General features: G+C 40.0%; 1 protein-coding gene and 1 gene segment (V, D, J or C); one reads left to right on the forward strand and one right to left on the reverse strand.

The window, feature by feature from the left end:
• LOC115566089 (M1-specific T cell receptor beta chain) overlaps positions 1–25,574 on the reverse strand; it is a gene marked incomplete in the record, with an annotated part of 384,816 nt that overhangs the window by 236,916 nt on the left and 122,326 nt on the right.
• LOC115566093 (T cell receptor beta variable 29-1-like) lies at positions 16,517–17,619 on the forward strand. The segment is given in 2 exon segments: positions 16,517–16,785; positions 16,893–17,619. Coding segments are annotated over 2 exon segments (378 nt in total).

Here is a 25,574-nt window from a genome sequence, read left to right on the forward strand (position 1 = left end):
ATCGGGACAGAAGCGTGAGAGAGGGCAGACATTAGAGAAGCTGCGGGGGGGGAAACATTTTAGAACATTGTTCTGTTGGCTACAGCAGTAAATCTAAATACTGGACCGATTTCAAATTCATTTCCACACAAAAAGACAGCTAAATAGGATCCAGGTTGATAAAGGACTGAGTTACCCTTTAATCAACACAGCATAATACTATACAAATCCACTGATGAAGACATGTGACGGTCCATAATGTCAACTCCTCCTCCTCCTTCACATCCAGGCAGCTCTCTTCTGTTTGCAGTCATCATCTGTTACCATCATGATTAGACTCCTCGTATATTTAGCAGCTCTGCCGTTCTGTTTAACAGGTAAAATTCCATTAAAATCCTACCTCAATATTTTCAGTACAATTGATTTTTGTCACTAAAGCTGTTTATTTCAAATGTCTCTTGCAGAACTCTCAAAAAACAGTGTTCAACAGACTCCCACTGCCCTGATCAAACATGCTGGAGAAGAAGTCCAGATGAGCTGCAACCATTCAAACACTAATTTTGATATGATCCAGTGGTATAAACAGTCTGCAGGGAGAAAAGATATGGCTCTAGTTGGCTATGTACGTTTTACAGCTGTGGAGGTTGAAGATCAATTCAAAGACATTTGTGAAATCACTGGTAACGGAGGAAGTCTGTCAAGACTTATGATTGCAAAGAGTCGATCTGAAGACAGTGCAGTGTATTTCTGTGGTGCCAGTAGAGCACAGTGGTGCAGAAATCCTCCTTCTCCTACAAAAACCTCCTCAGACACAGCAGGTTACACAATAACACAAATTACCACATGAAGAAAAAACTAACCACACTGTGAATGTTTGATATCAGACAGCTGGTTCACCACCAGGCAGTTAGATTCTTATTTTATCCGTTAGGGTGCAGTGTTTCTCCACAGATCTGATGATATGTGATGTTTTATTTCTGGCCACTATAACAACAAAATTTTGTGGATGTGACGAGCAGCTCAGTGAATCTCTAAGTGGAGGGACTTGGGCAGTGTAATCACACAAGCACCACCCACCTTGGTTCTCTGATTGGAGGACTCCCTTACAGAAAATTAGGAGGGAATCGTCAGCATACATGCATGGATAGTGATAAAAACAGCAGCAGAAACAAGACTGAGTTTAAAGTCAGTCAGAAAACACAACATGTTGATCGCCGTCTGCTGCACAACCTTGAATGTTATACTGGTTTCAGGTGATGAAATAAAATGTCTGACGTTTGTTCTTTTTATGTTAAGGACATTTACAACTAGAGATTTCTGACTTTGTTCTGTTGATGCCTTTTACACAGGTTCCTCTCCAAGTGACCAGGTCACACAGATTCCAACCGAAATGTTCTACAAACCTCCAAAAACAACCAAAATAACCTGTTCCCACAGTATTCAAAACTATGATAGAATCCTTTGGTACAAGATGTCAAAGAACAGACAGCTACAGTTACTGGGATACATGTATAGAGAAAGTGTGTTTCCTGAGAAAACTGGAGTGGAAGAGACTGTGAAGATAGAAGGGAATGCAAACAAAGACAAGAACTGCACATTAACAATTGAAGGACTCAAACTGAACAGCAGAGCAGTTTACTTCTGTGCTGCTAGATTACACAGTGCTACATATCACCGATCCTCTGTACAAAAACCTCCCAATCACATGACACCATCCACCTCAAGCCTTCATGTTGGTTTGCTGATAGGAGGGTCTACTCACAGAGGAGGTTGGAGATAATCAGTATAACTACTGATAGACTGACAATACCTTTCATATCAATACAATTATTACCAAACACAAAAGACAACATGATCCTCATATTCCTAAGCATTCATTTGAGCAATATTCTTGTGTCAGGTAATATCATCAAGAATTTAAAAAAAATCTGTTTATTGTATATTATTTTCCTCAATTTTCATCTGTAACTACATTGAACTGTGTCTTGTTTTTGGTATTTTCAACAGTTTTGTCTCTCAGTGAACAAGTCCACCAGACTCCAGCTGATATGTTCAAACAACAAGGAGGAGAAGCGAAAATCACCTGTTTTCACACCATTCCAAACTATAATCAAATCGTCTGGTACAAGCAGACAAACATACATCTACAGTTACTGGGATACATGGTTGGAGACAATGCATCTCCTGAGAAAACCGGAGTAGAAGAGACTGTGAAGATAGAAGGGAATGCAAACAAGGACCAAAACTGCACATTAACAATTGAAGGACTCAAACTGAGCAGCAGTGCAGTTTACTTCTGTGCTGCTAGATTACACAGTGCTACATATCACTGATCCTCTGTACAAAAACCTCCTCACCACACACAATTACAGCTTTCAGCCTCTCACACCTGGAATAAGCCAGTGTAACCAATGTTGGTCTTCCCTCTCATCCAAATCAGATATGATAATAGGAGGTTTCTTATGTGCAGCTAAGCAAAACTTCACCAGCCCTATCCAGCCTCATGCAGCAGCTATAAAAAGTATCGACCCCTTCGTTGTTTTCTCCTTTAATGAATGGAATCCTGTACAATATACAAGAAATACACAAACAAATATACAATCAGACAGCTGGTTCACCACCAGGCAGTTATCTTCTCATTTTATCAGTTAGGGTGCAGTGTTTCTTCACAAATCTGTTGATATGTGATCTTTTATTTCTGGCCACATCTAAGTTTAGAAAAAGACACATGATATAGAATCATAAAAATGGAGAGATAACATTTGCATTTATTTTATCCTTTGAACTTGATGTAAAATACATTTTGGAGAAATTAGTTGAAACATACATCAGTCTGTGGTTCTTTGTAATAAAGTTATCAGCCTGTTATTTAGAAAAAAAAAAACTGTCAACATGATGAGCAGCTCAGTGCATCTCTAAAAAGGAGGGACTCGGACATTTTCTTCACACCTCCACCACCCACCTCTGTTCTCTGGTTGGAGGACTTACTTACATGAAATTAGGAGGGAATCATCAGCATACATGCATGAGTAGTGATGAAAACAGCAGCAGAAACAAGACTGAGTTCAAAGTCAGTCAGAAAACACAAAATGTTCATCGCCGTCTGCTGCATAACGTTGAATGTTATACTGGTTTCAGGTAATGGAATGGAACATGTGATGTTTGATCTTTTTCTATTCATCTCATTTAAGACTAGAGATTCCTGATTTTGTTTTGTTGATGCCTTTTACACAGGTTCCTCTTCAAGTGAACAGGTCAAACAGATTCCAGCCCAGATGTTCTACAAACCTCAAGAAACAGCCAAAATAACCTGTTCCCACAGGATTCAAAGCTACGATCAAATCTTTTGGTACAAGGCGTCAAAGAACAGACACCTACAGTTACTGGGATACATGTATGGAGAAAGTGAATTTCCTGAGAAAACTGGAGTGGAAGAGACTGTGAAGATAGAAGGGAATGCAAACAAAGACAAGAACTGCACATTAACAATTGAAGGACTCAAACTGAACAGCAGTGCAGTTTACTTCTGTGCTGCTAGATTACACAGTGCTACATATCACTGATCCTCTGTACAAAAACCTCCCAATTACATGACACCACCCACCTCAAGCCTTCATGTTGGTTTGCTGATAGGAGGGTCTACTCACAGAGGAGGTTGGAGATGATCAGTATAACTACTGATAGACTGACAATACCTTTTATATCAATACAATTATTACCAAACACAAAAGACAACATGATCCTCATATTCCTGATCATTAATTTGAACAACATTCTGGTTTCAGGTAATATCAAGAAGAGTTTTAACAACATCTGTTTATAGAATATTACTTTCAGTTGTATCTACATTTGACTTTTTTTTGGTATTTTTTTCAACAGGTTTGTCTCTCAGTGAACAAGTCCACCAGACTCCAGCTGATATTTTCAAACAACCAGGAGGAGAAGCCAAAATCAACTGTTTTCATACCATTTCAACATATAATGAAATTCTCTGGTACAAGCAGATAAACGGACAACTACAGTTCCTGGGATACATGAATATTAACAATGGATATCCAGAGGATGGAGCAGGTGTGAAGATAGAAGGGAATGCAAACACGGACCAAAACTGCACATTAACAATTGAAGGACTCAAACTGAACAGCAGTGCAGTTTACTTCTGTGCTGCTAGATTACACAGTGCTACATATCACTGATCCTCTGTACAAAAACCTCCTCACCACACACAATTACAGCTTTCAGCCTCTCACACCTGGAATAAGCCAGTGTAACCAATGTTGGTCTTCCCTCTCATCCAAATCAGATATGATAATAGGAGGTTTCTTATGTGCAGCTATGCAAAACTTCACCTGCTACATGCAGCCTCATACAGTGACTATAAAACGGATACTTCCCTTCATTGTTTCTTCTTTTATTGCTTTTATGAATGGAATCCTGGTCAATATATACAAACAACTATTCAATCAGACAGCTGGTTCACCACCAGGCAATTAGGTTCGTATTTCATCCGTTAGTGTGCAGTGTTTCTCCACAGATCTGTTGATATGTGATCTTTTCTTTTCTGGCCACTTTAACAACAAGTTTTAGTGGATGTTAAGAGCGGCTCAGTGCGTCTCTAAGAGGAGGGACTTGGATGTTTTCTTCACACCTCCACCACCCACCTTGGTTTTCTGATTGGAGGACTCACTTACAGAAAATTAGAAGGGAATCATCAGCATACATGCATGAATAGTGATGAAAACAGCAGCAGAAACAAGACTGAGTTTAAAGTCAGTCAGAAAACACAACATGTTGATCGCCGTCTGCTGCATCACCTTGAATGTTATACTGGTTTCAGGTAATTGAATGAAACGTTTTGATGTTCTTTTCCTGTTAATCAAATTTACAACTAGAGATACATGATTTTGTTCTGTTGATGTCTTTTACACAGGTTCCTCTCCAAGTGACCAGGTCAAACAGATTCCAGAGGAGTTCTTCTACAAACCTCAAGAAACAGCCAAAATAACCTGTTCCCACAGTATTCAAAGCTACGATCAAATCTTTTGGTACAAGACGTTAAATAACAGACAGCTACAGTTACTGGGATACATGTTTAGAGAAAGTGCACTTCCTGAGAAAACTGGAGTGGAAGAGACTGTCAAGATAGAAGGGAATGCAAACAAAGACAAGAACTGCACATTAACAATTGAAGGACTCAAACTGAACTGCAGTGCAGTTTACTTCTGTGCTGCTAGATTACACAGTGCTACATATCACTGATCCTCTGTACAAAAACCTCCCAATCACATGACACCACCCACCTCAAGCCTTCATGTTGGTTTGCTGATAGGAGGGTCTACTCACAGAGGAGGTTGGAGATGATCAGTATAACTACTGATAGACTGACAATACCTTTCAATACAAGACAACATGATCCTCATATTCCTAAGCATTCATTTGAACAATATTCTGGTTTCAGGTAACATCATCAATAGTTCTTAACACCATCTGTTAATAGTATATTACTTTCAGCTGTATCTGCATTTAACCATTTCTGGTTTATGACATTTTCAACAGGTTTGTCTCTCAGTGAACAAGTCCACCAGACTCCAGCTGATATGTTCAAACAACCAGGAGGAGAAGCCAAAATTAGCTGTTTTCACACCATTCCAAGCTATAATCGAATCCTCTGGTACAAGCAGACAAATGGAGAGCTACAGTTCCTGGGATACATGAATATTAATACTGGATATCCAGAGAATGGAGCAGGTTTGAAGATAGAAGGGAATGCGAACACGGACCAAAACTGCACATTAACAATTGAAGGACTCACACTGAGCAGCAGTGCAGTTTACTTCTGTGCTGCTAGTTTACACAGTGCTACATATCACTGATCCTCTGTACAAAAACCTCCTCACCACACATAATTACATCTTTCAGACTCTCACACCTGGAATAAGCCAGTGTAACCAACATTGGTCTTCCCTCTCATCCAAATCAGATATGATAATAGGAGGTTTCTTACGTGCAGCTAAGCAAAACTTCACCTGCCACATGCTGCCTCATTCAGTACCTATTAAAAGTACTCACCCCGTCATTGTCTCTCCTTTTATTGCTTTTTCTGAATGGAATTCTGGTCAATATACAAAAGATATTCAATCAGACAGCTGGTTCACCACCAGGCTGTTAGATTCTTATTATTTATCTGTTAGGGTGCAGTGTTTCTCTACAGATCTGTTGATTTGTTATCTTTTCTTTGCTGTCCACTTTAAAAGGAACCCCGGCTATGAAGACTTGTAGGCCCTAATAAGCCACAATTGTTGTCTTGTACTAAAGTATGTTGTTGGAAACACATAAAATATTGCCATTGATTTAAAAATCTATAATATTTAGTACATATTTTGACCTATGTAGGACGCCATGCTTTCCGCGTGCAATGCACTCTGGGGCCGATGACGTATAGTGGTTGCACTTGGTAGAATAGCTATTGACGCTAGTGTTTGTTTACGTGTGCACAGTTAAAGTAATTATAAAGTAAAATGCCACATTGTGCTGCTTTTGGATGCAATTTCCAGTCAAAAGGCAACAAGGGGACTGATGTGAGTTTACACTGCTTTCCTACTGACAAGAAGAGGAGAAAGGAGTGGGAAGATGCCTGTGGACGGACACAACTTCCCAAAGATCCGCGGCTGTGTTCTCAACATTTTTCTCCTGATGCATTTGAGGCTTTTAGTCGACCACAACTGCTGAAAGAACTTACCGGAGCGGTTGGGTATAAACGAAGACTAAAATCAAATGCTTTTCCAACAATTTTCCCACATAAGGAGCCTAAACGCCTTCGGGGAGCGAGTGAAATGCGCCTTAAAAAGCGCCATAGACAAGAGACGCCGGATGCTCTCCTGAGCAGACAACCCGCTCCTGCAGTTGCCGCTTCTGTAACGTTAGGCGAACCATCGGACACGCATCTGGTCACAGAGGAAGCTGATAATTCACCTCTTCAGTCAGTTAAGCAATCAGTAAGTGTAATGTTACAGTGTTCTCCAAATATGACCGATGCTGCCACTCAGACAGATTCAGACACGTCAGATGCAGCGGTACAGTGGCCAGCTAATTATCTACAAAGCACATGACAGCTCTGGATGATAATAATCTCCAAAATTATTAATATTGGAATAAGTTTGATCACACAATAGCTTACCGTGAACATTTGCTGACAAAAATTGGAGCTCTTCACAACAAACACTCTCCCTCTCGGTTACCATGGACAGTGTTGGGAAAGTTCACTTTCTACATGAACTAGTTCAAAGTTCAGTTCACAAATTTTAAAATGAACTAGTTCAGTTCATAGTTCATAATTAAAAATTTTGAACTAAGTTCACAGTTCCGAAAATGAACTAGTTCATAGTTCTTTTTTTTTTTTTCCAATATGTTGATGCAAGCTATTATTTTTCAAAATTATTGCCACAGCCCATATAGAACCACAGACGGCTATTATTTTATCAGTTTTAACACTGAAACTGCAGCTCTCCCACAATATTCTGCAAAACCAGGTTGTCCAGCTGTGGCTGGGAGATGAAGACAGCGGAGCCGCTACTGTATGCTGTTAATGCAATTTGGGTGGTAGAGGATCTGTTTTGGCTCGCTGTTGCCGTGTCTTTTTATTTTTTATTCACTTGCACGTACCTTGAAAGGCTCACCAGGTGCTTTAGTTCAATGTGCCGTTTCAGGTTTGCGGTACAGGATAGAGTACAAATTAATAAAATACATAAATAAGTAAATAAATAAATAATTTTTAAAAAAGAAGAAGAAGAAAGGGAAAAATAAAATGATAAATAAATAGATAGTTTAGACAGTGGCTTCAGGGAAAAACTTTTCAGTATGACTCAGTAAGGTATTATTTTTTTTTGTTATTTAACAAAATCAGAGATTTAAGCAAAGAGCTCAGTTCCAGGAGAAAAGGAGCAAATTTAGGTAGTGATTTTGCAAATTTTTGTTTGTGAATAAAACATTTTGCATAGGATAACAAAGTTCATCATGTGTTCAAGAGCATTATCTTCTGGGTTAACAGCAAATAACATGTTTAAGGGTAAGTGAATGGACAGAGTTAGCAGCATCAAAAAAATGAGATTCAACATCACTCCAGAACTTTTTAAATATATCACAATAAAAAAACAGATGTGAAGCCTTCATTTGTTTTTGCCTCTATGCTTAGCACATTGATGACGCATGCAGCGGTGCGACTCTTTGGTGGCTGGTGTTGCCAGTGTTGTGTCCGTTCAGGACAAAATAATCTGTGTTCGTTTGGTAATGCTTCACTGCATGTTTGGTATGCAGCTGTTTCTGTCTGAAATAGTTAAGTTTCGTTTTGATCGAAAGTAAATTGAGTTGCGTGTAGAAACCTCTCGTCCAGCGTCCTTTTTATACACAACAGCCAGACTGGGTGGATTTCCGCTATATATTACTGTTCACGGTGTGTTTTAGCCGGTTTTCGCCTGGAAGGCTCGATGGAAATCTGGCACTGTCTTGAACTAAGTTAAACTGTGAGAACACGCCGTTCACAAACGTCAGAATGAACGCGTTCACAATAACGTTCATCAGGCAGAAATACAGTACGTTCAGTTCACGTTCGCCCAAAATATGAACGCGTTCATGAACGATCGTTCATTGAACGCATTCAGGCACAACAATGACCATGGAGACGAAGTTGCCGCACATACACCACCGGTTTTGTCCCACTCTCGCCTCATCCCGTCTTTCTGGCTCTTCATTTTGATGCTCGTTTTGTGAAACATTGTTAGTGCTGTCCTCCTCATTAATGTTTCGCTTGGGTTCAAATTGAAAAGGCTGAACAGATGACATGTTTATGTTGTTGAACAGTCACAACAGGGTCCCGAAGCCCGCCAGTGCAACCTTATGACGACACCACCCAGAGTGCATTGCGACATTAACAACAATGGCGACCTACGAGTTAAACTATTTTTACAAATTTTATAAAAACGAAGACATCAAGAAGGTTTTTTATATCACTTTATTATAACTGATACTAACATTTATCTTTTAAGAACTACAAGTCTTCATAGCCGGGGTTCCTTTTAACAACAAGATTTAGTGGATGTGACGAGCAGCTCAGTGAATCGCTGAAAAGGAGGGACTTGGACGTTTTTCTTCACACCTCCACCTTGGTTTTCTGATTGGAGGACTCACTTACATGAAATTAGGAGGAATCATCAGCATACATGCATGGATAGTGATGAAAACAGCAGCAGAAACAAGACTGAGTTTAAATTCAGTCAGAAAACACAACATGTTGATCGCCGTCTGCTGCATAACCTTGAATGTTATACTGGTTTCAGGTAATGAAATGAAATGTCTGATGTTTGTTCTTTTTCTTTTAATCTCATTTACAACTAGAGATTCCTGATTTTGTTCTGTTGATGCCTTTTACACAGGTTCCTCTCCAAGTGACCAGATCACACAGATTCCAACCGAAATGTTCTACAAACCTCCAAAAACAGCCAAAATAACCTGTTCCCACAGTATTCAAAACTATGATAGAATCCTTTGGTACAAGATGTCAAAGAACAGACAGCTACAGTTACTGGGATACATGGTTGGAGACAGTGCATTTCCTGAGAAAACTGGAGTGGAAGAGACTGTGAAGATAGAAGGGAATGCAAACAAAGACAAGAACTGCACATTAACAATTGAAGGACTCACACTGAACAGCAGTGCAGTTTACTTCTGTGCTGCTAGATTACACAGTGCTACATATCACTGATCCTCTGTACAAAAACCTCCCAATCACATGACACCACCCACGTCAAGTCTTAATGTTGGTTTGCTGATAGGAGGGTCTACTCACAGAGGAGGCTGGAAATAATCAGGCAGCTCTCTTCTGTTTGCAGTCATCATCTGTTACCATCATGATTAGACTCCTCATACATTTAGCAGCTCTGCCGTTCTGTTTAACAGGTAAAATTCCATTAAATCCTAACTTTATATTTTCAGAACAATTGATTTTTGTCACTAAAGATGTTTATTTTAAATCTCTCTTTCAGAACTCTCAAAAAACAGTGTTCAACAGACTCCCACTGCCCTGATCAAACATGTTGGAGAAGAAGTCCTGATGAGCTGCAACCATTCAAACACTAATTTTGATATGATGCAGTGGTATAAACAGTCTGCAGGGAGAAATGATGTGGCTCTAATTGGCTATGTACTTGTCACTTCTGCAAAGGTTGAAGATCAATTTAAAGACTTTCATGAAATCACTGGTAACGGGGGAAGTCTGTCAAGTCTGAAGATTGCAAAGAGTCGATCTGAAGACAGTGCAGTGTATTTCTGTGGTGCCAGTAGAGCACAGTGGTACAGAAATCCTCCTTCTTCTACAAAAACCTCCTCAGACACAGCAGGTTACACAATAACACAAATTACCACATGAAGAAAAAACTAACCACATTGTGAATGTTTGATATCAGACAGATGGTTCACCACCAAGCAGTTAGATTCTTATTTTATCCGTTAGGGTGCAGTGTTTCTCCACAGATCTGATGATATGTGATCTTTTATTTCTGGCCACTATAACAACAACATTTAGTGGATGTGACGAGCAGCTCAGTGCATCTCTAAGAGGAGGGACTTGGACGTTTTCTTCACACCTCCACCACCCACCTTGGTCCTCTAATTGTAGGACTCACTTACATAAAATTAGAAGGGAATCATCAGCATACATGCATGGATAGTGATGAAAACAGCAGCAGAAAACAAGACTGAGTTTAAATCCAGTCAGAAAACACAACATGTTGATCACCATCTGCTGCATAATGTTGAACCTAGAATATTATACTGGTTTCAGGTAATGGAATGAAATGTCTGATGTTTGTTCTCTTTCTCTTAAGCTCATTTACAACTACAGATTCAATGAAAGCATCAATGTTTTAGAGTAATGAGGGACAAGGCAGTCTCTTTCACTCGTTTCCATTCGTCATTAATAAGTGAATGTATCCTGATTTGTTCTGTTGATGCCTTTTACACAGGTTCCTCTCCAAGTGACCAGATTAAACAGATTCCAGCCCAGATGTTCTACAAACCTCAAGAAACAGCCAAAATAACCTGTTCCCACAGTATTCAAGACTATGATGTAATCCTTTGGTACAAGACGTCAAAGAACAGACAGCTACAGTTACTGGGATACATGTATGGAGACAGTGAATTTCCTGAGAAAACTGGAATGGAAGAGACTGTGAAGATAGAAGGGAATGCAAACAAAGACAAGAACTGCACATTAACAATTGAAGGACTCACACTGAACAGCAGTGCAGTTTACTTCTGTGCTGCTAGATTACACAGTGCTACATATCACTGATCCTCTGTACAAAAACCTCCCAATCACATGACACCACCCACCTCAAGCCTTCATGTTGGTTTGCTGATAGGAGGGTCTACTCACAGAGGAGGTTGGAAATAATCAATATAACTACTGATAGACTGACAATACCTTTCATATCAATTCAGTTATTACCAAACACGAAAGACAAGACAATGATCCTCATATTCCTAAGCGTTATTTTGAACAATATTCTGGTTTCAGGTAATATCATTCAGAGTTTTTAACAACATCTGTTTATAGAATATGACTTTCAGCTGTATTTACATTTAACCATCTCTTGTTTTTGACATTTTCAACAGGTTTGTCTCTTGGTGATCAGGTCCACCAGACTCCAGCTGATATGTTCAAAAAACCAGGAGAAGAAGCCAAAATCAACTGTTTTCACACCATTCCAAACTTTGATCAAATCCTCTGGTACAAGCAGACAAACAGACAACTACAGTTACTGGGATACATGTATGTTAGTCCAACTCCAGAGGATGGAGCAGGTGTGAAGATAGGAGGCAGCGCAAAGAAAGACGAAAACTGCACATTAACAGTTGAAGATCTCACACTGAGCAGCAGTGCAGTTTACTTCTGTGCTGCTAGATATGCACAGTGCTACATATCACTGATCCTCTGTACAAAAACCTCCCCATCAAACAATATTACAGCTTTCAGCCCCTCACACCTGGAACAAGCCAGTGTAACCAATGTTGGTCTTCCCTCTCATCCAAATCAGATAATAGGAGGTTTCTTATGTGCAGCTTAGCAAAACCTCACCTGCGACATCCAGCCTCATACATTGACTATAAAAAGATTTGAACCCTCAATTGTTTTCTTTTTCATAAACAGATTCCTGGTCAGTATACAAAAAATATACAATCAGACAGCTGGTTCACCACCAAGCAGGTAGATTCTTAATGTATCTGTTAGGGTGCAGTGTTTCTACACAGATCTGTAGATAATCATTTCTTTAAGGGAAAACAATACACCCACTAATTGAAAGTAACTTTTCTGTCCACATGTAAGTATTGATTGAGAGATATTATATATTAAAAACATATTACATACAAAGAATGATAAATATGGACAGACAACATCTTCATTACAAAGTTATTAGTCAGTAATTTCTAATTTGACTTTACCTCCAGAACTTCTTTTGTAGAGCTTTAACAACAAGATTTAGTGAATGTGATGAGCAGTTCAGTGAGTCTCTAATAAGGAGGGACTTGGACGTTTTAATTCACACCTCCACCACCCATCATAGGTCTCTGATTGGAGGACTCACCTCTATTAGATTAGGAGGGAATCATCAGCATTCATGCATGGATAGTGATGAAAACAGCAGCAGAAACAAGACTGAGTTTACAGTCAGTCAGAAAACACAACATGTTGATCGCCGTCTGCTGCATCACCTTGAATGTTGTACTGGTTTCAGGTAATGGAATGAAACAACTGATGTTTGTTCTTTTTCTGTTAAGATCATTTACAACTAGAGATTCCTGATTTTGTTCTGTTTATGCCTTTTACACAGGTTCCTCTCCAAGTGACCAGGTCAAACAGATTCCAGCCAAAACGTTTTACAAACCTCAAAAAACAGCCAAAATAACCTGTTCCCACATTATTCAAGACTATAATGTAATCCTTTGGTACAAGACGTCAAAGAACAGACAACTACAGTTACTGGGATACATGTTTGGAGACAGTGCATTTCCTGAGAAAACTGGAGTGGAAGAGACTGTGAAGATAGAAGGGAATGCAAAATAAGACAAGAACTGCACATTAACAATTGAAGGACTCACACTGAACAGCAGTGCAGTTTACTTCTGTGCTGCTAGATTACACAGTGCTACATATCACTGATCCTCTGTACAAAAACCTACCAATCACATGACACCACCCACCTCAAGCCTTCATGTTGGTTTGCTGATAGGAGGGTCTACTCACAGAGGAGGTTGGAAATAATCAGGCAGCTCTCTTTTGTTTTTAGTCATCATCTCTTACCATCATGATTAGACTCCTCTTACATTTAGCAGCTCTGCCGTTCTGTTTAACAGGTAAAATTCCATTAAATCCTAACTTAATATTTTCAGAACATTTGATTTTTGTCACTAAAGATGTTTATTTTAAATTTCTCTTGCAGAACTCTCAAAAAACAGTGTTCAACAGACTCCCACTGCCCTGATCAAACATGCTGGAGAAGAAGTCCAGATGAGCTGCAACCATTCAAACACTGATTTTATCATGATCCAGTGGTATAAACAGTCTGCTGGGAGAAATGATATGGCTCTAGTTGGCTATGTACGTTTTACAGCTGTCGAGGTTGAAGATCAATTCAAAGACTTTTGTGAAATCACTGGTAATGGGGGAAGTCTGTCAAGACTTAAGATTGCAAAGAGTCGATCTGAAGACAGCGCAGTGTATTTCTGTGGTGCCAGTAGAGCACAGTGGTACAGAAATCCTCCTTCTTCTACAAAAACCTCCTCAGACACAGCAGGTTACACAATAACACAAATTACCACATGAAGAAAAAACTAACCACACTGTGAATGTTTGGTATCAGACAGCTGGTTCACCACCAGCAGTTAGATTCTTATTTTATCCGTTAGGGTGCAGTATTTCTCCACAGATCTGTTGACATGTGATCTTTTCTTTTAGGAAAAACAATACAACCACTAATGGAAAGTAACTTTTCTGTCTACATCTAAGTTCTCATCAAGACATATTATATATTAAAGACATGTTATATATAAACAATGATGAATATGTACGGACAACATTTGCATAACAAAGTTATCAGTCAGTAATTTTTAATTAGAATTTACCTCCAAAACTTCTTTTGGAGAGGTTGAACAACAAGATTTACTTAATGTATTGAGCTGCTTAGTGCGTCTCTAAAAAGGAGGGACTTGGACATTTTTTTCACAAATCCACCACCCACCTCAAGCCTTCATGTTGGTTTGCTGATAGGAGGGTCTACTCACAGAGGAGGTTGGAAATAATCAGTATAACTACTGATAGACTGACAGTACCTTTCATATCAATACAATTATTACCAAACACAAAAGACAACATGTTCCTCATATTCATGAGCATTCATTTGAACAATATTCTGGTATAAGGTAATATTATCTAGAGTTTTTACATCTGTTTCAAGTATATTACTTTCAGTTGTATCTACATTTGACTTTTTTTGGCATTTTTTTTGAACAGGTTTGTCTTTAAGTGACCAAGTCCACCAGACTCCAGCTGATGTGTTCAGCCAACCAGGAAAAGAAGCCAAAATCAACTGTTTTCACACCTCTTCATCCTTTGATCGCATTTTCTGGTACAAACAGACAAACAGACAACTACAGTTCCTGGGATACATGTTTGCCAGTGCCAACCCAGAGGATGGAGCAGGTGTGAAGATAGAAGGCAGCGCAAAGAAAGACGAAAACTGCACATTAACAATTGAAGGACTCACACTGAACAGCAGTGCAGTTTACTTCTGTGCTGCTAGATTACACAGTGCTACATATCACTGATCCTATGTACAAAAACCTCCTCATCAAACAATATTAAAGCTTTCAGCCTCTCACACCTGGAATAAGCCAGTGTAACCAATGTTGGTCTTCCTTCTCATCCAAATCAGATATGATGATAGGCGGTTTCTTATGTGCAGCTTTGCAGAACTTTACCTGCCACATCCAGCATCATACAGTGACTATAAAAAGTATACACCCCCTCATTGTTTGTCCTTTTATTGCTTTTATGATCGGAACCCTGGTCAATATACAATCTAACAACTGGTTCACCACCAGCTTTTCGATTCTTATTTTATCCGTTAGGGTGCAGTGTTTCTCCACAGATCTGTTGATATGTGATCTTTTATTTTCTGGCAACTTGAAGAACAAGATTTAGTGGATGTGACGAGCAGCTCAGTGAATCTCTAAGAGGAGGGACTTGGATGTTTTCTTCACACCTCCACCACCCACCTTGGTTTTCTGATTGGAGGACTTACTTACATAAAATTAGGAGGGAATCATCAGCATACATGCATGGATAGTGATGTAAAGAGCAGCAGAAACAAGACTGAGTTTGAAGTCAGAAAACACAACATGTTGATCGCCGTCTGCTGCATAACGTTGAATGTTATACTGGTTTCAGGTAATGGAATGGAACATGTGATGTTTGATCTTTTTCTGTTAATCTCATTTACAACAAGGGATTCCTGATTTTGTTTTGTTGATGCCTTTTACACAGGTTCCTCTCCAAGTGACCAGGTCAAACAGATTCCAGCCCAGATGTTCTACAAACCTCAAGAAACAGCCAAAATAACCTGTTCCCACAGTGTTCAAAGCTACGATCAAATCTTTTGGTACAAGAAGTCAAAGAACAGACAGCTACAGTTACTGGGATACATGGATGGAGAAAGTGCATTTCCTGAAAAAACTGGAGTGGAAGAGACTGTGAAGATAGAAGGGAATGCAAACAAAGACAAGAACTGCACATTAACAATTGAAGGACTTACACTGAACAACAGTGCAGTTTACTTCTGTGCTGCTAGATTACACAGTGCTACATATTGTAAGGAGAACTTGAGGACCACAAATCATCCAGGATACGTACACCCAGGACTGAACGTCACACACATGACACTCCCACCTGCAGCTTCTTAGACCTCTAACTACTCTGACAGTTGTGTTGGACCTGTTGCAGTCTTTAAAGTAAAGAACATGGACATTATCAAACATTGTCTCCTAATACTTCTGCTCTAGATTACAGCTGAGATCTACCCACAACATTACAGCCTTTAACCTTTGTTAGCAAAAAGATGAAAATCACTCGTGATGATGTTTGCTGTGATACACACAGGTCTAACTGCTGCTGTTGATGTGACCCAGGATGACATACTGTGGAGATACAAGGGGGAAAATGCAACAATAAACTGCAGCCACACAAAGGGTGGAGGCTATATCTACATGTATTGGTACAGACAGCTGCCAGGAGAAACAATGAAACAAATAGTGTTCACTATGGCAAACTCCAATCCTGACTTTCAACCCAACTTCAGAGAGGAGAAATTCTCAGTCACCAAAACTAAAGCTGAGAGTGGACCATTCACAGTGAAGAATGTGGAGCCAGGAGATAAAGGCTTGTATTTCTGTGCTGTGAGTCAACACAGTGATACAGACACATGAGAGCGCTGAACAAAAACCTCAGTGCACTGCTGGCATATCTATCAGTGAGTGTGTGTAGCAGCTCTACTGTAGGGGGACCTCGAGGACAATCAGACAACATGACATCACACAGCAACACTCACACCTGGAACTCTTCACGTCTCTGTTGTAACGTCACACCTCCCATCACACACACTGACAGTGACTCTGCTCTCTGAGCTCATTTAGCTCAGGACACAATAATGATGACAGCTGGTCTGATCACACTCTCTGCAGCTCTGCTCTGCATTATAGGTACTGAACATTGTGACGCTGATGATTTGATTTAGTCCATTCAGTTTTCATGCTGAAGAGGAGTCACTGGTGGTTCTGTAACACAACAAGATCTTTTTCTTTCACAGGTCTAATCGATGGGAGTGATGTCACTCAGACTCCTCTGCTGTGGATGATGGAGGGTCAGTCTGCCACGATGGACTGCAATCACACTAAGGGCGCTACTTATTACCAGATGTACTGGTACAGACAGCTGCCTGGACAGAGGATGAAGCAGATAGTTTTCACAACTCAAAGTCCCCCACATCAATATGAAAGTGGCTTCAGCGCTGAAAAATTCCCAGCAACAAAGAAGAATGCTGTGACTGGATCTCTGACAGTGGAGAGGCTGCTGTTCAATGACAGTGGAGTGTATTTCTGTGCTGTGAGAGAACACAGTGATACAGGTGACTGAGACAGCTGTACAAATACTCAGCTGTTGGTGTCACAGTGAAAAGCAGACAGCTGTCCTTTTAATGAACTGTAGAGGGAACTACACACTCATCTTACACCAGACATGAGAAATTTACACCTCTTCACTTTCATCATGTTACAACTTTTCCTTCATTTGCCCTCTGAGTCAACTTTCAATTCAATTAATTGCTTTTAAACCTCACATAAAGTTTTAATTTCATCTTGAATTCATTGTATTTTGTAATTACATTTTTAATTCTCTACTTTTGAATTTCTGTTTTCTACTTTTCCAAAACTGTGTGGAGTCCTACTTGGTGTCTGAAGTGACAGAACTGTATCCTGTAACAGACTCCAACATGTGTAACTGCCTGAATATTGAAAATAAAATCATATAAACCACCACCAGCTGTGCTAAAGACGATAACTCATACTTGAACCCAACCAGCATAAAAAATAATTTCAAAATTCTCTGTTTAATGTTTATAAATGATCAAGAAATGATAATAAAGACGTTGGTTGATATATTGCAGGCTCTATTTATTTTTACAGTACATTTATTTCAAAACTTTATTCTCATGAAAGCATTTGAAAGCACAGTGTCAGTCGAAGTTACTAAATTGGGGCATCATTTCAAAACCTGACAGGTTCTGTTATCCAAGCTCTGATAAAGACACATGTGGAAGTTGACAATAAACCCCAGGTCACTGTTTGCACCACTGTTTCTAAAACCAAAGATCTCATGTGCTGCAGGAGGACCTGGAGGACCATGAATGTACCCAGTTACTGTCATCACATCCCACGAAACACACTGTCTGACACTCCCACCTGCAACTACAGCTCTGTGTGTTACTACACTGACTGTTATGTGTTCGACTCTGACTTTCTCAACATGGACTTCACCAAACATGGTCTCTGCAGCTTGTTACTGTTTCTGCTCTCCATAAAAGGTGAAGTACAGAATTATCAGCAGAGCTGAGCAACATCGACTAGAACGTCTGTTTGAAGGATTAAAAAAAGTCCCTGAAAGTATAAAAACAGTAAATGTTCTGCTGCATGTAAATTGAAATGTTTATCTCAGTTATTGTTAACTGTTTTTTAACACAGGTCTGACTGATGGAAGTGATGTCAAACAGACTGACATACTGTGGAAAGACAAGGGTGAAAATGCAACAATAAACTGCAGTCACAACAAGACTGTCCAGTATTTCCAGATGTACTGGTACAGACAGCTTCCAGGAGCAACAATGGAGCAAATAGTGTACACAAGTTTCGGAAGAGATAATCATGAATTTCAAACCAACTTCAGCGAGGAGAAATTTTCAGCCACCAAACCTGACGCTTTCACTGGCACATTCACAGTGAAGAATGTGGAGCCAGGAGATAAAGGCTTGTATTTCTGTGCTGTGAGTCAACACAGTGATACAGACACATGAGAGCGCTGAACAAAAACCTCAGTGCACTGCTGGCATATCTATCAGTGAGTGTGTGTAGCAGCTCTACTGTAGGGGGACCTCGAGGACAATCAGACAACATGACATCACACAGCAACACTCACACCTGGAACTCTTCACGTCTCTGTTGTAACGTCACACCTCCCATCACACACACTGACAGTGACTCTGCTCTCTGAGCTCATTTAGCTCAGGACACAATAATGATGACAGCTGGTCTGATCACACTCTCTGCAGCTCTGCTCTGCATTATAGGTACTGAACATTGTGATGCTGATGATTTGATTTAGTCCATTCAGTTTTTTATGATGAAGAGGAGTCACTGGTGGTTCTGTAACACAACAAGATCTTTTTCTTTCACAGGTCTAATCGATGGGAGTGATGTCACTCAGACTCCTCTGCTGTGGATGATGGAGGGTCAGTCTGCCACGATGGACTGCAGTCACAATAAGACTATCGAGTATAACCAGATGTACTGGTACAGACAGCTGCCTGGACAGAGGATGAAGCAGATAGTTCTCACAACTCAAAGTCCCCCACACAAATATGAAAGTGGCTTCAGCGCTGACAAATTTCCAGCAACAAAGAAGGATGCTCTGACTGGATCTCTGACAGTGGAGAGGCTGCTGTTCAATGACAGTGGAGTGTATTTCTGTGCTGTGAGTCAACACAGTGATACAGGTGACTGAGACAGCTGTACAAATACTCAACTGTTGGTGTCACAGTGAATTAAAAACATCAGTTTCTTTCATCACCGGTAGGGGGAGCTCGAGTGGCAGCATCGAGCACCATATTATGGTGGGATAAATACATTTTCACACCATCTGAACTCCATACTGATGCACATTTTTAATTTTTTCCTTCCAGTTAAATTCTATGCACTTAATTATAAATGTCTCTCTTTATTTTTGAAATAAAAGTCAGGGCTGCACAGTTGATCAAAATTATCCAAGTCGCAACATCCAAAGTGCAGAAGCTCAATGTTTTGATAAAACTCAAATGTGTGACACAACAGCATTAGAATGAAGTGCTGTAGTGATGTAGAGATGTCACAGTGTGAATGTTAAAATAATCTCAATATGATTAGAGCCCTAAAACAACTTTTTGATTAACCTTCGTGGCTCTTTAATTATAAAATAAATCATCTTTCGTATTGTTCTTGCATCTCAGAACATAGTTAAAACCCTGCTTGATGGTTATTTTGCCAGTGCTGTAGTTATAAACTGAAAAGAGATCATTTTATCTTTTAATCTTAATCAACTCTGTGTCCAGAAGCAACAGGATCCATGAAAAATGTTTCTCTACACTCTCTTTCATGTTGTTTGAGTGCCGACTAGAACTGATTGATAATGCCATTAAATAAAACTGCAATATTTTTAGGCTTAATTGCAATAAGTGATTTGTTGACATTTTGAAATCTCCTCAAAAGCACAAAAAATCAAATGTCACAACATTTCTGAACAAATATTGATATTGCAGGGATGATTATCTTCACATTACCAAAACATTAACACAATGAGATTTTTCATAAATAACCAGTATCACAGTTATCTTACATACTGTAGGGGGACCTTGAGGACCACAAATCATCCAGGATACGTACACCCAGGACTGAACGTCACACACATGACACTCCCACCTGCAGCTTCTTAGACCTCTAACTACTCTGACAGTTGTGTTGGACCTGTTGCAGTCTTTAAAGTGAAGAACATGGACATTATCAAACATTGTCTCCTAATACTTCTGCTCTGGATTACAGGTGAGATCTACCCACAACATTACAGCCTTTAACCTTTGTTAGCAAAAAGATGAAAATCACTCGTGATAACGTTTGCTGTGATACACACAGGTCTAACTGCTGCTGATGATATGACCCAGGATGACATACTGTGGAGATACAAGGGGGAAAATGCAACAATAAACTGCAGCCACAGAAAGGGTTTAGGCTATATGTACAAGTATTGGTACAGACAGCTGCCAGGAGAAACAATGAAACAAATAGTGTACACCAAAGTTGGCCGAGATAATCAGGAATTTGAACCCAACTTCAGTGAGGAGAAATTCTCAGCCCTCAAACTTGACCCTTTCACTGGAACATTCACAGTGAAGAATGTGGAGCCAGGAGATAAAGGCTTGTATATCTGTGCTGTGAGTGAACAAAGTGATACAGACACATGAGAGCGCTGATCAAAAACCTCAGTGCACTGCTGGCATATCTATCAGTGAGTGTGTGTGTGAGCCTGCTTTCATACTGAACATAGGGGGAACATTAAACTGAATGATATCAGCCTGAAAATCACATGACATGTATGTTGTTTGGAAAGAAGTCAGGAGTATGAATTTGAAAGTTGTGTGAGCCTCCTTTCATACTGAACAGAGGGGGAACAGTATCTGACAGTAATATTCCAAGCTGTCAGGATGCGTTCCCCCTGTTTAAATGGTCAAATTTAATGACACCAGCCTGAAAATCACAGGACACATTTATTTTTTGGAAAGAAGTCAGGAGTATGAATTTGAAAGTTTTGTGAGCCTCCTTTCATACTGAGCAGAGGGGGAACAGTATCTGACAGCAGTATTCCAAGCTGTCAGGATGCGTTCCCCCTGTTTAAATGGTCAAATTGAATAATATCATTCTGAAAATCACAGGACTTATCTGTTGTTTGGAAATGAAGTCAGGACTGTGAATTTAAAAGTTGTGTGAGCCTCCTTTCATACTGAACAGAGGGGGAACAGTATCTGACAGTCGTACTCCAAGCTATCAGGATGCATTCCCCCTGTTTAAATGGTCAAATTGAATGATACCAGCCTGAAAATCACAGGAATTATCTGTTGTGGGGAAAGAAGTCAGGAGTATGAATCTGAAAGATGTGTGAGCCTCCTTTCATACTGAACAGAGGGGGAACAGTATCTGACAGTAATATTCCAAGCTGTCAGGATGCGTTCCCCCTGTTTTAAATGGTCAAATTGAATAACATCAGAACCATCTGAACTGATGCACATTTTTGGTTTGTCCTTCCAGTTAAATTCTATACACCTCATCTTAAATTTTTCATTTGATATTTGAAATCAAAATTAGTTCTGCGCAGTTGATCAAAATATCACTCAGGGTTGTAAAATCACATCGTGATTCAAAAAGCTTTTCAGTGAATTTCCTCTGTTTTTGAATCATAACACATCATAGTAGATGTTAAATGATCTCAAAATGATGCAGCTCTGATAAAAATCTTTGACTTATCTTTGTGAGGATTTAACTATAATACAAGTCATCTTTCGTAGTTTTTCACTACGCTCTCCTTCATGTTGTTTGAGTGCCATCTAGGACTGGGTGATAATGCTTCAGAATAATTCTGCAATATTTTTAGGATAAATATCGATAAATATATGTTGATGTTTTGAAATCTCCTAAAAAGCACAAAAAATGAAATGTCACAACATTTCTGACCATATATTGATGTTGCAGGGATGACTACCTTCACTTTCCCAAAACATTAACACAATGAGATTCCTGATAAATAACCAGTATCACAATTATCTTACATACTGTAGGGGGACCTCGAGGACCACAAATCATCCAGGATACGTACACCCAGGACTGAACGTCACACACATGACACTCCCACCTGCAGCTTCTTAGACCTCTAACTACTCTGACAGTTGTGTTGGACCTGTTGCAGTCTTTAAAGTGAAGAACATGGACATTATCAAACATTGTCTCCTAATACTTCTGCTCTGGATTACAGGTGAGATCTACCCACAACATTACAGCCTTTAACCTTTGTTAGCAAAAAGATGAAAATCACTCGTGATAACGTTTGCTGTGATACACACAGGTCTAACTGCTGCTGATGATGTGACCCAGGATGACATACTGTGGAGATACAAGGGGGAAAATGCAACAATAACCTGCAGCCACACAAAGGATGGAAGCTATATCCACATGTATTGGTACAGACAGCTGCCAGGAGAAACAATGAAACAAATAGTGTTCACTATGGCAAACTCCAATCCTGACTTTCAACCCAACTTCAGAGAGGAGAAATTCTCAGTCACCAAAACTAAAGCTGAGAGTGGAACATTCACAGTGAAGAATGTGGAGCCAGGAGATAAAGGCTTGTATTTCTGTGCTGTGAGTGAACACAGTGATACAGACACATGAGAGCGCTGAACAAAAACCTCAGTGCACTGCTGGCATATCTATCAGTGAGTGTGTGTAGCAGCTCTACTGTAGGGGGACCTCGAGGACAATCAGACAACATGACATCACACAGCAACACTCACACCTGGAACTCTTCACGTCTCTGTTGTAACGTCACACCTCCCATCACACACACTGACAGTGACTCTGCTCTCTGAGCTCATTTAGCTCAGGACACAATAATGATGACAGCTGGTCTGATCACACTCTCTGCAGCTCTGCTCTGCATTATAGGTACTGAATATTGTGGTGCTGATGATTTGATTTAGTCCATTCAGTTTTCATGATGAAGAGGAGTCACTGGTGGTTCTGTAACACAACAAGATCTTTTTCTTTCACAGGTCTAATCGATGGGAGTGATGTCACTCAGACTCCTCTGCTTTGGGTGATGGAGGGTCAGTCTGCCACGATGAACTGCAGTCACACTAAGGATCATTCACATGACCAGATGTACTGGTACAGACAACTTCCAGAGGAGGGGATGAAGCAGATAGTTTTCACTACTGCATACATTGATCATCAATATGAAAGTGGGTTCAGTGCTGACAAATTTCCAGCAACAAAGAAAGATGCTCTGACTGGATCTTTGACAGTGGAGAGGCTTCTGTTCAATGACAGTGGAGTGTATTTCTGTGCTGTGAGTAAACACAGTGATACAGGTGACTGAGACAGCTGTACAAATACTCAGCTGTTGGTGTCACAGTGAAAAGCAGACAGCTGTCCTTTTATTTAACTGTAGAGGGAACTACAGAGTCATCTTTCACCAAACATGAGAAAGATGTTGGTTGATAAATTTCAGGCTCTACTTGTTTTTACACTATACTTATTTATTTTTAAACTTTATTCTTATGAAAGCATTTAAAAGCACAGTGTCCGCTGGTTTCACTGAATTCAAGCATCATTTCAAACCCGACAGGTTTTGTTGTCCAAGCTCTAATAAAGCCACATGTGGAAGTTGATCATAAACCCCAGGTCACTGTTTGCACCACAGTTTCTAAAACCAAAGATCTCATGTGCTGCAGGAGGACCTGGAGGACCATGAATGTACCCAGTTACTGTGATCACATCCCACAAAACACACTGTCTGACACTCCCACCTGCAACCTACAGCTCTGTGTGTGTTACTACACTGACTGTTATGTGTTTGACTCAGACTTTCTCAACATGGACTTCACCAAACATGGTCTCTGCAGCTTGTTACTGTTTCTGCTCTCGATAAAAGGTGAAGTACAGAATTATCAGCAGTACTGAGCAGCATCGACTAGAACGTCTGTTAGAAGGATTAAAAAAAGTCCCTGAAAGTATAAAAACAGTAAATGTTCTGCTGCATGCAAATCAAAGTTTTGACCTCAGGTATTGTTAACTGTTTTTCACACAGGTCTGACTGATGGAAGTGACGTCCACCAGACTGACATACTGTGGAAAGACAAGGGTGAAAATGCAACAATGAACTGCAGTCACACCAAGACTGTCCAGTATTTGTGGATGTACTGGTTCAGACAGCTTCCAGGAGCAACAATGGAGCAAATAGTGTACACAACAATTGGCAGAGATGATCATGAATTTGAACCCAACTTCAGTGAGGAGAAATTCTCAGCCACCAAACCTGACATTTACACTGGAACATTCACAGTGAAGAATGTGGAGCCAGGAGATAAAGGCTTGTATTTCTGTGCTGTGAGTCAACACAGTGATACAGACACATGAGAGCGCTGAACAAAAACCCCAGTGCACTGCTGGCATATCTATCAGTGAGTGTGTGTAGCAGCTCTACTGTAGGGGGACCTCGAGGACAATCGGACAACATGACATCACACAGCAACACTCACACCTGGAACTCTTCACGTCTCTGTTGTAACGTCACACCTCCCATCACACACACTGACAGTGACTCTGCTCTCTGAGCTCATTTAGCTCAGGACACAATAATGATGACAGCTGGTCTGATCACACTCTCTGCAGCTCTGCTCTGCATTATAGGTACTGAACATTGTGACGCTGATGATTTGATTTAGTCCATTTAGTTTTCATGATGAAGAGGAGTCACTGGTGGTTCTGTAACACGACAAGATCTTTTTCTTTCACAGGTCTAATCGATGGGAGTGATGTCACTCAGACTCCTCTGCTGTGGATGATGGAGGGTCAGTCTGCCACGATGAACTGCAGTCACACTAAAGGCAGCACATATCGAGAGATGTACTGGTACAGACAGCTGCCAGAGGAGGGGATGAAGCAGATAGTTTTCACAACTGCATACAGTGATTATCAATATGAAAGTGGGTTCAGCGCTGATAAATTTCCAGCAACGAAGAAGGATGATATGACTGGATCCCTGACAGTGGAGAGGCTTCTGCTCAGTGACAGTGGAGTGTATTTCTGTGCTGTGAGAGAACACAGTGATACAGGTGACTGAGACAGCTGTACAAATACTCAACTGTTGGTGTCACAGTGAATTAAAAGCATCAGTGTCTTTAATCACCTGTAGGGGGAGCTCGAGTGGCAGCATATGGTTGTAAAGATTCATTTTTCACAGAATATATCAGTGAAAGTAAAAATTATGGTGAAAATAATGATAATTTCCTCTTATTTTGAATCATATCATAACACATTATATGTTAAAAATAATCTCAATATGATTGCATCTCAAATACAAATATGTGATTTACCTTTGCAACCCTTTAACTATAAAATAAGTAATCTTTCCTATGATT

This window comes from Sparus aurata, chromosome 16, assembly GCF_900880675.1.
Source record: "Sparus aurata chromosome 16, fSpaAur1.1, whole genome shotgun sequence".
In the NCBI taxonomy this organism is placed as follows: Eukaryota; Metazoa; Chordata; class Actinopteri; order Spariformes; family Sparidae; genus Sparus; species Sparus aurata.